General features: G+C 35.4%; 1 protein-coding gene across 7 annotated transcripts in view; it reads right to left on the reverse strand.

Moving 5' to 3' along the window:
* The window catches only part of CD226 (CD226 molecule), a 141847-nt gene that overhangs the window by 20075 nt on the left and 107776 nt on the right, over positions 1-13996 (reverse strand). For 5 of the 7 annotated variants that reach the window (XM_032293877.1, XM_032293882.1, XM_032293880.1 and 2 more), the window contains one exon: positions 9934-12511. The exons of 1 other annotated variant lie outside the window; for it this stretch is intronic. In XM_032293877.1, coding sequence (XP_032149768.1) covers positions 12280-12511 — 232 coding nt within the window. In that variant the 3' untranslated portion in view covers positions 9934-12279. Of the gene's footprint in view, positions 1-9933; positions 12512-13996 lie in introns of those variants that run through there. One more of the 7 variants, XM_032293881.1, reaches the window with a different exon arrangement.

Here is a 13996-nt window from a genome sequence, read left to right on the forward strand (position 1 = left end):
CCTGGGCAAACTGTCACCCCAAAATCTGGAGATACATCCAGAGAAATACAGCAACAAATAGCCATTTAACTGGAGTCAAAGCACTGGAGCCATAAACTACTATGAGCCTTTATACAGTAAGTTGGGTGAATTGCTGGCATCTGTTTGTGGACTGTGTGAGTGAGAAACCCATGGGGGCTATGGTCTTAAGGTACTCCACACATTCATTGGCTTTTCCTGTAGGAAACTCAAAGGTTCTCCTTATGAGATCCAAGAAAATCCCCTCGTGGCTCTGGCAACAGATGGAGAGCAACATCCATTGTGAAATAAGCCAAGAACCTTCTTGGTAACAAAGACAGAAAGGACTCTGCCAAGCACAATTCCCAAACCTTAACCCAGCCCCTGAAATCTCCCTGTGCCACTTAAGAAAGAGAAAATAACACAGTCAACAGGGAGCAGGCCTTCAAAGAAATGCACTGGGAATGCTGCAGCCAGATAAGGGAATTGAGGATGGGGAAGCTATACTACTGGAGAAGCTCTGTGAATGTCCCAGACACAGACCCAGTAAAAGACTGAGATTTCACTGTAAGATTATAGAGCACTCTCCTCTCCCACAGCTTATCGCTACGCCAGCTGGGCTCCCATATAATGACAGTGAATTGCAGAAGAAAGAGCTGCAAGACAGAAAGTCCCTCTGAACAAGAGCACTTAGGGAAGCCTGAAGTCAAGAAAGGGACAAACAAAACAGAGACACTAGAGGCACTTGAAGAAATTTAGCACCTATGGTTATAACGGACTTTAAACACAGTCTAATGGCTAGTCAGATTAAGATAAGACTGCAAGCTAAAGACCTATTGACCTCAGTTCCTAATGCATAACACACCAGATCTGGCTTGCAACAGCAACAACAATCAAAGAATGTCAAAAGGCAAGAAAAATCATGATCTGAAGAGATAAAGCAATTATTGGAACCAGATAGAGATATGACATGTATGTCAGAGTTATTAGGGAAGTTATCATTAATATCTCAAAAGCACCATTGAAAAAATAGACAACAGATGAATAATGTAAGAAGAAAGATGGAAACACCAAGAAGGAATGAAAAAGAAATACTAGCAATAATATAATAGAAAGGAAGAATATCTTTGGTGCAATTATTAGCTGACTTACAACCTCTGAAGGAAGAATCAATGATTTTGAAGGTAGATCAATAGAAACTTTTCATACTAAAATCCAGACAGTGGGAAAAAAGTCCCAGAACATTCAAGGCTGTGGAACAACTGGAGAAGAGAGAATGGAGAAAAAGAATGTTAAAGGTGATAATGTCTGAGAACTTGCCAAAATTAGTGATAGACAGCAACTCAGGTAGCTCAGATAACACTAAATAAATACCAATAAAAGAGGGGAAAAGAAGGCAAACCTAGGTTGACCAATGAAAAATATGCTAGGAGAGAAAATTAAATCATATAAAAACACCATTAAAATAAGAGAACACAAAAAGAAGGGGGGATGAAAAAGAAAGAACAAGTGTAAGAATAGAAAAGTTACAAACATGGTAGATATCAATCCAACTATGTCAATAATCACTTAAATTTGAATAATCTAAATGTACCAATTAGAAGTGGTAGATTTAAACAAACAAAAACTATGTGATAGATATCACAATTACCCAGTATGATCATTACACATTGTATACAGGTATCAAAACATCACATGATCCCCCCAAATATATACAACTATATCAATAACATTAAGTAAAAAAAGAAGTGGTGAACTTAAAAATAGATGGAACTCTATGTTGTCTATAAGAAATTCACATTAAATACAAAGATTTACATAAGTTAAAATTAAAAGGATAAAGATGTGATATTGCTAATTTTTTTTAAATCTGAAAGAGTTATGTTAATTTCAGAAAAAGTAGAACAAGAAAGATGATCAGAAATAAAAGGGGCATTACATGTGGTAAAGGGATCATTTCTCCAAGAAAACCTAACAATTCTTAAAGTATATGTATCTAACAAAAGTATCAAGAAACATAAGACAAAAGCTAAAAAAACTGCAAGGAGAAATAGAAAAATCCTCTTTAACAGCTCTATCAGTATGTGTTAGATCAAGAAGAAGGAAAATCAGAAAGGATATAGATGATCTGAACAGTGCTATCAATCCATTTGATCTAATGAACATTTACAGAATATTACACCCAACAGCAGAATAAATTCTTCTTAAGACCACATGAAACATTCTATAAGATAGACCGTTTTCTGGGCCATAAAATAAACCTGAATAAATTTAAAAGAATAGAAATTATACAAAGAATGTTTTAAAAACATGATGAAATTAAGTTAGAAATCTGTAAGAGATATAAAGTAGAAAAATCCCCAAATATGTAGAGATTAAACAACACATTGTAAATAATTTGTAGCTCAAAGAAGAAGTATCAAAAGAAATGTTAAAATATTTTAGACTAAATGGAAATAAAAATAGAGCTTACCAAGACTTGTGGAACGAAGTGCAATTTATAGCATTAAGTGCCACTATTGGAAGAAAACAATATATAAAGTCAATAGTCTAGGCTTCCACCTTAAGAAACTAAAGAAGATGAAAATAAATCTAAAGCAAGCAAAAGAAAGAAAATATGAATTAGAGGAGAAATCAAGGAAGCTGAAAACAAATGAAAAATGAAGAAAAACCAATGAAACCAAAAGCCAATTATTTGAAAAAATTAAAAAAAATCGTAAGGTCAAGCAAGGCTAACCAAGAAAAATGAGAAAACATACAAATGCCATTATCAGAAATGAAAGAGGGGTCCTCATTACTGATACCATATGTGTAAAAAGGGCAATAAGAGAATATTAGGAACAACTCCATGCCAGCAAATTTGATAACTTAGATGAAATGAACCAACTCCTTGAAAGACAAAGCTACCTAAATTTATACAAGGAGAAATAGATACATGGAATAGTCCTGTATCTATTAAAGAAATTGAATCTATAATTGATAACATTCTAAGAAAAGTATAATTCTACCAAACATTTTAGGAAGAAATAATACCAAATCTTCATGATGTCTTCCAGAAAACAGAAGCAGAAGGAACACTTCGCTATCTAATTCTATGAGGTCAGCATCATTTAATATCAAAACCAACTAAAAACATTTCAGAAAAAACTACAAATATCTTTCATAAACTTAGATGCAAAAACCCTCAACAAAATATTAATAACATAAATTCAGCGCTGTGTAAAAATAATATAGACCATGAGGGAGCAGAATTTATTATAGTTATACAAGCCTCGTTCAATGTTAAATCAGTAATATAATCCACCACATCAACAATCTAAAGAAGAAAAATCATATGTTTGTATCAATTGAGACAGAAATGGCATTTGACAAAATCCAACATCCATTCATAACTTAAAAAAAAAAAAAAAAAAAAAAAAAAAAAAAACCTCTCAGCAAACTAGAGAGCTTCTTCAAACTTGATGCGCAAGAACGTCTACAAAACACCCACATCCAACATCATTCTTAACAGAGAAAGACTGGGTGCTTCTCCCTAAGATCAGAAACAAGGCAGGAATGCATTATCTTACCACTCCTATTCCTGGAAGTCCAAGTCACTACAGTCAGACAAGGCAAAGAAATAGGAGGTATAAAGATTGAAAAAAAAAAAAAAAGTAAAACTATCTTTATTCACAGAAGACATGATTGTCTATGTGAAAACTCCAAAGGATCTACCAAAAAAATTCCTAAAACTAGCAAGTGAGTACAGCACGGTAACAGGATATAAATAAAGCATGTAGATCCTGTGTGCCTTTGGTTGAATGTTTACCTACATTCCTCACTGGTTTTGGTGCTATCGTAAATGGCATCGTTGCTTTTTAAATTTCAAATTTGAATTGCTCATTTCTGGCATATAGGAAACCAACTGACTTTTTGTTTTTGTAAATGCACTGACCTTGCATCTTGTTACTTTGATGGGAAGGAGAAGTTTGTAACAGGTCTCTGTGAAGCTGTTGCCACTGGACAGCTATTACCTCTGTGGTTCTGCAACAAACATACAGCAGTGGCTAGGACTGCAGCTACCCTGTCAGTCAACAAGATCCAGACATGCAGTAGACAAAGGGCAAGCTGGGATATGCCAAGCCCTCTCCATCTGCCCATCACCATGTCGACTAAAATGGCCTACAAAGAGTAATTTCTAATCTTTCACTTCCATCTTCCATGTCTCATGCTAATTCCATTTTAGCCAATTCTAACTCAGAACTATAAAGAAAAAAAGATCCTGAGAATTACAACCCCTATCTTAAACTGCCGTAGGAAAATCTGGCACACAATTTCTCCTGATCTAGTTTTCTTCAATTGTCAATCAGGATAATAACATTAATCTTGCCACCATCTTAGAATTGTTGTAAAAAAATGAAACCATATAAAAATTGCTTTAAAAATTATAGCACATAGTAAAACATATTTTTGTCAATAGCTCAGCTTTAGAATAGCTATTCATTTGCCATTGAAAGAATTATCAGACATGCAAAATTACACAAAGGTTAAAAGAGTTATCTATATCTCTAGAAGCTACTGAGCCATTACATTTCTTTGTACATTTTTATGTGAGCTAAAAAGAAATCAAAATTTGCTTCTGAAGACCATTATACGATAAAAATAAAGTATGGGATAAATCAGCTCAATCAACTGAAGCCACATCCAAAGCTATTACTCAGAAAACTTAATACCATTGAGAGTATATTGGAGAGCTCAAAGTCTTACTCAGGCAGCTGATCAAAGAATAATGGTCTAGGTCACTGTAAGTACCTTTGGATACCTGGCATAAAGGATATAATGAATAAATACATGACTGAATAAGGAACTAGCTTAAGAATGCATTTTCATAAAAATAGAAAATCAGTTGAGATTATGTAAATTTTGAAGAATGGAGAAAGTAAGTTATCATAGCTTCTTCTCAAGTTTTATTTTTACGACTTACAAATATGGCTTGGCAATACAACACAAGGCTTCCTTTTCAGGGATTTGGAGAACTCATGCTTGATATTTTACATTGTGGAGAACTTAGTCTAGAAAGGGCTTCCACTTATTTGAGTACAGGTAGAAGACTGGCTCTGCTTTCTTCCTGTAATAATACTGGTTTCTATAGGTAAAATGATAGTATAATTTTGTGGCATTTTGATTAGCAGTTTTCCATTTAAAAATAGACAAAAGGCAACTTCCTACTTGAAATTTTGGAGGTAGTATGTTACCAAAACAATTGGTAGTTTTTGTAAAGGTATACCTGTGTCTAGACATAAGTTCCAGGTTTAAAAATCATAGATTTGAATACAGTCTAGGAAAATATGCAATATATATATGCAGAGGATTGGTAAATTCTAATAGCCAAATGCAATGTCAATAGTGTTATTAAAAATAACAAATCGTTCTACTATAGGGACACGTGCACACGAATGTTCATTGCAGCACTGTTTACAATAGCAAAGACCTGGAACCAACCCAAATGCCCATCGACGATACACTGGATAGGGAAAATGTGGCACATATACACCATGGAATATTATGCAGCCATCAAAAACGATGAGTTTGGGTCCTTTGTAGGGACATGGATGAACCTGGAAACCATCATTCTCAGCAAACTGACAGAAGAGCAGAAGATCAAACATCGCATGTTCTCACTCATAGGCGGGTGTTGAACAATGAGAACACATGGACACAGGGAGGGGAGCACTACACACTGGGGTCAGTTGGAGGGAAATAGTGGAGGGAAGGTGGGGGGTGGGGAGCTGGGGAGAGATAGCAAGGGGAGAAATGCCAGATGTAGGTGATGGGGAGGAAGGCAGCAAATCACACTGCCACATGTGTACCTATGCAACAATTTTGCATGTTCTTCACATGTACCCCAAAACCTAAAATGCAATAAAATAAATAAATGGGTAAATAAATAAATAAATAAACTATTGGTCATTATTGCAAAACTGCCAATTGAGAATATTGATATAAATGCTAACTTTATTTGTTCTTTCACCAATTTATTTTTAAATGATCTTGGTTATATTTAGATACATCTGGAATAAATTCAGGCATTATATAGGGCTTTGAATTTTAATAAAAGGGTACATTAAACCCTGCCTTTAATAAAACTACCATCTGGTCGAGTAGAGAGAGACATTTGTCAGTTGAAGTTCTTTTTTTTTTTTTTTTTTTTTTTTTTGAGACGGAGTCTTGCTCTGTTGCCCAGCCTAGAATGCAGTGGGGCAACCTCGGCTCACTGCAACTTCCGCCTCCAGGGTCCTGGCTCAAGCAATTCTCCTGCCTCAGCCTCCTGAGTAGCTAGGATTACAAGCACATGCAACCATGCCCAGCTATTTTTGTATTTTTAATAGAGATGGGGTTTCACAATGTTGGCCAGGCTGGTCTTGAACTCCTGACCTCATGATCAGCCCACCTTGGCCTCCCAAAGTGCTGGGATTACAGGCCAGTTGAAGTTCTTCAGTGAGCTTGGAGGGAATGTCACAGTGTGTTCTGTTTGGAAATAAGTTATACCCTGTCTGCCACTGTGGAAGGTGAAGGGGTAGATACCAGCTGCTGCCTGCCAGATGCATTTAAGAGACACTGATTTTCGAACAAGTGAGTGAATAAAAATGGAGGCTCAGTACTCATCCAAGTGTGGGGTAGTGATGCTGCTCAGGTTCACTGCAGCATGTTCCAGGGAGGATATTGAAGCCCCAATTGTTAGTTGTGCTTCCTGCCTAATGTCCCACTGGAGTTGCCACATGTTGTATTTTGCAAGCCTACTCCATCAGTGTCCTGGGAATTTTATGAGCCATTCCTATCATTCAAATACTTTTTTTTTTTTTTTTTTGAGATGAAGTCTCACTCTGTCACCCAGGCTGGAGTGCATAACACGATCTTGGCTCACTGCAACCTCCACCTCCCAGGTTCAAGCAATTCTCCTCCCTCAGTCTCTAGAGTAGCTGGGACTACAGGTACATGCCAGCATGCCCAGCTAATTTTTGTATTTTTAGTAGAGATGGGGTTTCACCATATTGACCAGGCTGGTTTCGAACACCTGACCTCGTATTTTTTTTTTTTTCTTTTCTTAAAAGAGTCTGTTTTGATGCTTAACAACCAATACCCCCAACCTTTACAGACACAAAAACAAACATACTAGACTTCTTATTATTCCTTGTTATGGGCACATGTTTAACAAACATTTACAATATGGAAACACATGTCTTTTTGTTCTGGAAAATTTTTTAGAGTGGATTCTATGTTTCATATATTCCTCTCCCTTCTTTTCCTGGAGGCATGGAGATACCAGGCTGGTGGCTACGCTAAAAGAACCTCTCCTTATATCCCCAAGTCAAGCTGCAATGGAGTCTTTCCTAGGAAGTTGAAATTGCCAGAATTCCTGTTGCATCACAAGAGTTTCAGATCAATTCATGGTAAATACAGAAAGAGTAAGCCCCCAAAATGATAATCATTAGCTCTAGGTGGAAAAAAGCAAGTTATGTACGAGGGAAAGCCAAATCATTTATACCATGTGGTAAGAGTGCTGGCAAGGTCATAGAAATAAATGTCAAATATTGATATAATCACATTTTAATGCAAATATTTTTGAAAAGAGACATGAAAGAAGTATGTGGCGAGTTTGGAGAGAGAAAGACATCTAAATTAATAACGAATGTTTAAATAGAAAAAATGTATTAGTGTCACAAGTATGCTATTCAGAAAAGTGAACATAAATAAAATAATGAGCTAGAAGTTGTAAAATTTGTTGTCTTGAGGGAATGAAAATGAGGAAGGGCAAGGGACTACTATTTTTTTAAAAAAGAAAAAAGCCATACAGCTCTTTGACCCTTTGAACTACATGTACTTATAATATACAAAGAACACTGCATTGAGATAAAAGTTAAAATGCATCATTGATTTGAGTATTTTCTGCATGTAATTCATCACGTTGATTTTATTCTGTTGAAATGTTTCCCCACTATTTCTTGATGGCAAATGAAACTAGTGATAGTGAAATACTGTGTTTTATTCATTCAAAACAACAGAATACAGTACATCAAGGAGCATATTTCTATACCCTACAAGAACCAAAAATCCAAGAGTACATACTAATGCTGGAAAAAGTGTTCTAGACAGGTTGACCATATAACTTATTCTAACAGGGATAATAGGACATAAACCAGAATTATCCCAGACATTTATTACCCATACTTCCAAATAGGCCTTTTCTTCCGGCATCTTACAACATAGTTAGTGCTTTGAATCTAGAAAAATATATGTAAACCGACCTTGAGGATTTATAAAATTTCCTTATTCTAGAAGCTGTTTTTTTACCTACTGAATCACTAGAAATAAAGAAGCTTTTTAAAAAATAAACTTGTTTTTAGTTTTCAGGTAAATGTTTTCAGAGTTCAGAGACTTGGCTGGAAGAATTCTAATGAACAGATTAGTGAAAAAATATATTAACTTATACAGAATTCCAAAGGTGAAGGTCAATACTTTCTAGATGTTACATTTTAATAGTAAACTAATGATGATAAAATGATGTTACATGTTTAGATTGTCTTACATTTTTAAAAGATATTTTCTTATCAGTATTGTGAAAAGAAACTTAACTTTGTACTCACAATTTAGCATCTCCAGTTACACTTTATAAACATCTTTATAATATCATCAATCTTGCTGAAAATTCATATAGGCAGTACAAAATACAGTTCATCATTATAAATCAAGGAGAAGTATTTTGGTTACAGTGATCTCTAATTACAATGTGGACTCTCCCAATTTAGAAAATTACTGTTGGCTGGGCTCAGTGGCTCACGTCTGTAATCCCAGCACTTTGGGAGGCCAAGGCGGGTGGATCATGAGGTCAAGAGATCTAGACCATCCTGGCCAGCAGGGTGAAACCCCATCTCTATTAAAAAATACAAAAATTAGCTCGGCGTGGTGGCATGTGCCTGTAGACCCAGCTACTAAGGAGGCTGAGGCAGGAGAAACGCTTGAACCTGGGAGGCGGAGGTTGCAGTGAGCCGAGATGGCGCCACTGCACTCCAGCCTGGCACCTGGTGACAGAGCGAGACTCTGTGTCAAAAAAAAAAAGAAAAGAAAACTACTGTCATAAAGCTGTAATTTTTACTTAATACCGTTCTATGTAAACCAATATAACTTGGATGCTCACAATAAAAGAATGCCTACCAAAAGTATTTTTGTCTTTTAAATTGACAGCCCATATATTTTAAGTTTATAAATATAGTAGTTTAGTAATAAAACTTAAAACACAAATTGGAGTTTTTACTAAAAATTATATCCTCACCTATCTGCCTTTCATTTTAAGCATGATTACAAGTAAATGAGATTTCTATTTTATTTTCTCAACATATTATACATAAAGTTCTTTAAAGTTTGAAGGTCTCACATAATATAGTTAATGCATAGTCATCATGGGTCAATAAGATGTGTTTTTTCCCTGACAAAACTGTGTATTACACAATGATGCTTAACAAATCTACCTACCTTACTATCACAAAGTAAATTCCTTTAATTGGTTACTTTAACATAAATATTAATGGCATTCAAAATGTGTGTATATATATATATATTAAAAACTTAAGAAGCATTTTGCTTCCAAAGCAGCACCTTGCAAAAAATATCTATACTTAAAACATAATTTACTGCAATTCTGATCTTTTATTCTGTGGATCTGTTTTGATCTGTTTTCTTAGTAACAACCAGAATCGTAGGTGCAAAAGCATAGATGGAGAGAAACATAGCAGGGTGAGTTCCAAAACTATCATGAATTAGGGATGATGTCAGAAAGATTGCAATGAAAGTGCTTTGGTAAGTAAAGACGTCCAGAGAAAGACAATGAATGAACGGAATTTCATCAGTATTTACTCCTGAGGGTATAACAGGAGCATCAGAGGAGGTCAGAGAATTTTCGGGAGGACTTAGGATGGCTCCAAATTCCTGAAAAAATCCTGCACTCTGTAGAGGAGGAATATACAGAGAAGAAAGGACAGAGTAAATAGTTCTCACTGACACTGCATAAGAGACCAAAAACACAAAAATACCCAAGGAAAAAGAGACAAGTTCCAAATGTTCTGGAGGCTTTGCAACACTTCAGTGGTTTGCAACAAAAGTCTTCTATGAAGTTCCCAGTGGAAACCACCAGAACAATGGCATCTGACTGCACTGTGCCTTCCACCCCCAGTCATTATGTTTTCTCTTGAAATTGGGTTTATATTTCCCCATGCTACAACTGTAAAAATGTTTTCCTTCTCACATACACCAATCATTGAGAATTTGGTTATCAGAGGTTTCCAGAAAGTAATATTTTGATTGTCTTTACCATTCAGAAAAGGAAATTATTTACCTTTTAATTGATGCTAAGCTTGCTTTACCATGCAAACCAATAAATTCACCCACGAAATTTTTGATTGATCTGACAGTAGAGTGGTTTCTTGTAAACTGCCTTTCAAGTGTGTTACATTAATATATTTGTGGAAATATTTCATGAATCCAGGTATAAAAGGATCTTTAAGCAAACGTAATAAAAATGAGAGTTTACTCTTCTTGCATATACTTAAGTACAACAGGGAAATGGTCATTTTTATTTTTTCACTTCTGAAAATGTGGGTGGGTTTTTTTTTTTGTTAAAAACTCACAAATTTTCTAACTCACAGAAATGTGGGCATTTACCATTTCTGTAATTCACAAGATAATTGCACTATTTGGTATACATAGTGCTTAAGGCTAAAATCGTAAGATAATCACTAGTCAGCTTAAAAGTGTAAATTACATTTTAGAATCTGTCTAGGCAACAGGAGAATTTGGATTTGTTTCATTTAAGATTATCATGAAGTCGACAACAGTGATATTTAAATACAGCCTTCATAATGAATCTTTTCTAGATGGTAGTCTTTAGAAATCTTTAGAGACAAATAATGAATCTTTTAGACATGAATGATCACTATATTTGATAATGACCACTGTGCTTTCAAGGTGACCATGATAGTTTTATTCAGTTTCACAAATGCTTTTCGTTGTTTGCCTATATCCAGAATTTAAACAAGATCAGGTCTGGTGTCTAATTGCTTTGACTGTTGGTGAAGTCATTAGGGCTGTCATTGTCCAAACTGTGAAGCAGAAGTTTCCCTTTGTATTTTTCTATGGTTTGATTCTGTTCTTCTGTTGCCTGTACCCTTCCAATTTCTTTTTTCCCTCTCAAATTTCTACCCTACCATCATATACCACCACTTCCAACTGTCACTTTTTCTATGTGGGTAAAAAAGTGACAGTTAGACGTGGTGTTATTATATTCAAGTTTCACATAATCATTAAAAAAATAATGCCTAAGTGTCTGATCCTTTTGAGAGAACTTACATATTAAAAATAATTCTCAAAAGTAGAAAAAATAAAAAACAATGTCCAAAAGGTTATTTATTATTGGACTATCTACTACATTTGCTCCTAAGGTTAGACCTGGGATGGTGGCAAGAATTCTATACAGAATGGGAGATAAATATATAGGAGAATAGTAAGGGAAGCGATTGCCCGCTCACATTTATCTTCCTCTTGACTATTCATTTATTCTATTGCCGGGTATTTTTCTGGGCTATGCTGACAGAGCAGATTCTACAAGTTTGAGGAGAGATTCCCCACTTCCAGAATCCACCCCCTATTTCACTTTTCACTTAGTTAACCAAAAATGTCTTAGTTAATCACTGCAGTCAACATTTGTTGGTAAACTCCCCAGCTCTGAGACTCTCCATCTCTCTTTTAACCTTGCTCTGAATTTCTCAGTACTGTGCTTTGACCCTTCTCTCCGCTCTAGAAGTAAACCCCTCATTGACTTAAGCCATTCTATCCTTTCTGGTCATGATGCCTATTTGACAATGAAAAAATAACCTTTGCTCTACTAGAGAAGGAAACTCTCTACCAGACAGGAACAAGATGTACAAATTGCCAAGAGTGGGCATCCATCTTGCCAACACAAGAGGAAAGCCTGCATGAGAGTGAGGCCAAGACCAGGGAGATGGTTCCAACACTGTGGAAAGGGATTCAGAAGCCAGTTTATGCCCATCCTTAATTACTTAATTATAGACACGACATTTAAGCCCTGATAAATAGCTCCTGCCCAAAGCTTAATCTCCCCTGGCTCATTGTATTATATGATTCAGTAAGTTTCCTTTTGTGTGTAAACAAGTTAGAGTCAGGTTTTCTGAAACACTTCTGTGAAAAATGTTTTTTAGGTAATATTTTTCCTACCAAATGAACTCAATTCAGTCAACTAGTATCTAAGGTAGACCCTGGGTTGTGGAAAGAAATTGAATAAAGATCCATGCATGAGTACATGAGAGTCATTATTAATGCACTCATGTCAAGAATAAGCTTAAACTCTAGTCTTTGGTCTATGAGAGAAGGTTGGGTAGTTGACATAAATATCCTCTCTTGCATCATCCACGGATTGACTGGTAGACTGATTGGTAGAGATGGGACTTGTAGAGTTGCTGGGTGCCTAGAAACACAAACAGCAGAGAGTGTCAATAATTCACTGCATTTCAACAACTAATGAAGACATTCAAAACATACCTCTTGTTAATGCAGACATGACATGGAACAAATTTCCATTATAATTAATTTGATAAAACATTATCCTCATTGTATTGAACTCTGTTAGAAATCACATTCTTGAGTGAGATACAACAGAAACCTAGTCTAGATTACTACTTACTGTATTGTGCTAAGAATTACCTGTTTCAACTGGGAGAGGGAATTCCCTCTCCCAACGTTAAGCTATTTTGATAAGAACAATATTATGATTTTTATATGGAAATTTTAATATAGCATTTTGCATACTATCAATTAATGTTTGTTGAATGAATGTCTTAAAAAATGTTTTCAAAGTACACAGTGTCTGAACTTTAAAAAATAAGCAACTTAACATGTAAAAATTAACGAAATAAACTGACATTCACTTTCAGGATGATATTGTATAATCATTAATCTTCTCTACTGTAATCAAGTCACTTTGATCACATATGTATGTATGTAACAGAAAATATGCAGGTGTGAAAAAAAGAAAGACAAGGTGAGAAAGAAAAGAGACTAGAGAAAGGTCTTTTGATGAGTAATTTATAATTTTAGATTGTGTTGTTTTTCTTGAGTCAGTCTTGCTCTGTTGCCCAAGCTGAAGGGCAGTGACACGATTTTGGCTCACTGCAACCTCCAGTTCCCAGGTACAAGCAATTCTCTTGCCTCAGCCTCCTGAGTAGCTGGGATTACAGGCATGTACAGTCACGTCTGGCTAATTTTTGTATTTTTAATAGAGACAGAGTTTCACCATGTTGGCCAGGCTGGTCTCGAACTCCTGACTTCAGATGATCCACCTGCCTCAGCCTCCCAAACTATCGGGATTACAGGCATAAGCCACCATGCCCGGCCAGACTTTAGTGTTTTTAAAAAGAAGGCAAAATGAAAATGCAAGTGCCATGCTTACTTATACAGGTTATCTTTTTAAAAAGTGAATGAAATAGTTCCAATGTCTTTTTTTGACAGTCCAAACTACTTTTTCAAAATCCTTCAAAATATTTTTCTACCAAAGCCTGAAAACGTTGGATACCTAATATAGACAGTTGCAAAGCTCCTTTTCATACCCCAAATTCACAACAATAAATGTGACTGGATTGGCATGAGTAAAGTATTAAGGATGAAGAAGGGAATCCCAAAATTGTATATGACAGAGTACCAATTTGTTTGCTGAAGTGGCTGATGAAAACAAAACAAGTTGGCACCAAGAAGCAATCTATGTTTTTTTGCCAAGAAACAAACAAAAATTCTTACAAAAGTAACTACTTAATAAAAAAAAAAAAGTTAAACTGATAAATTTTGAAGGTGTCTGATGAACACATGTTGGATTGTCAGAACATTTTTAGCACTTGGCTTTTGGCCGTGTAGAATTCAATTGCACGTAATTAAAATGAAGAAAAATTTATATACTTTT

Source organism: Sapajus apella, unplaced genomic scaffold (genome assembly GCF_009761245.1).
Source record: "Sapajus apella isolate SASKATOON/1434 unplaced genomic scaffold, GSC_monkey_1.0 scaffold30, whole genome shotgun sequence".
Lineage (NCBI taxonomy): Eukaryota > Metazoa > Chordata > Mammalia > Primates > Cebidae > Sapajus > Sapajus apella.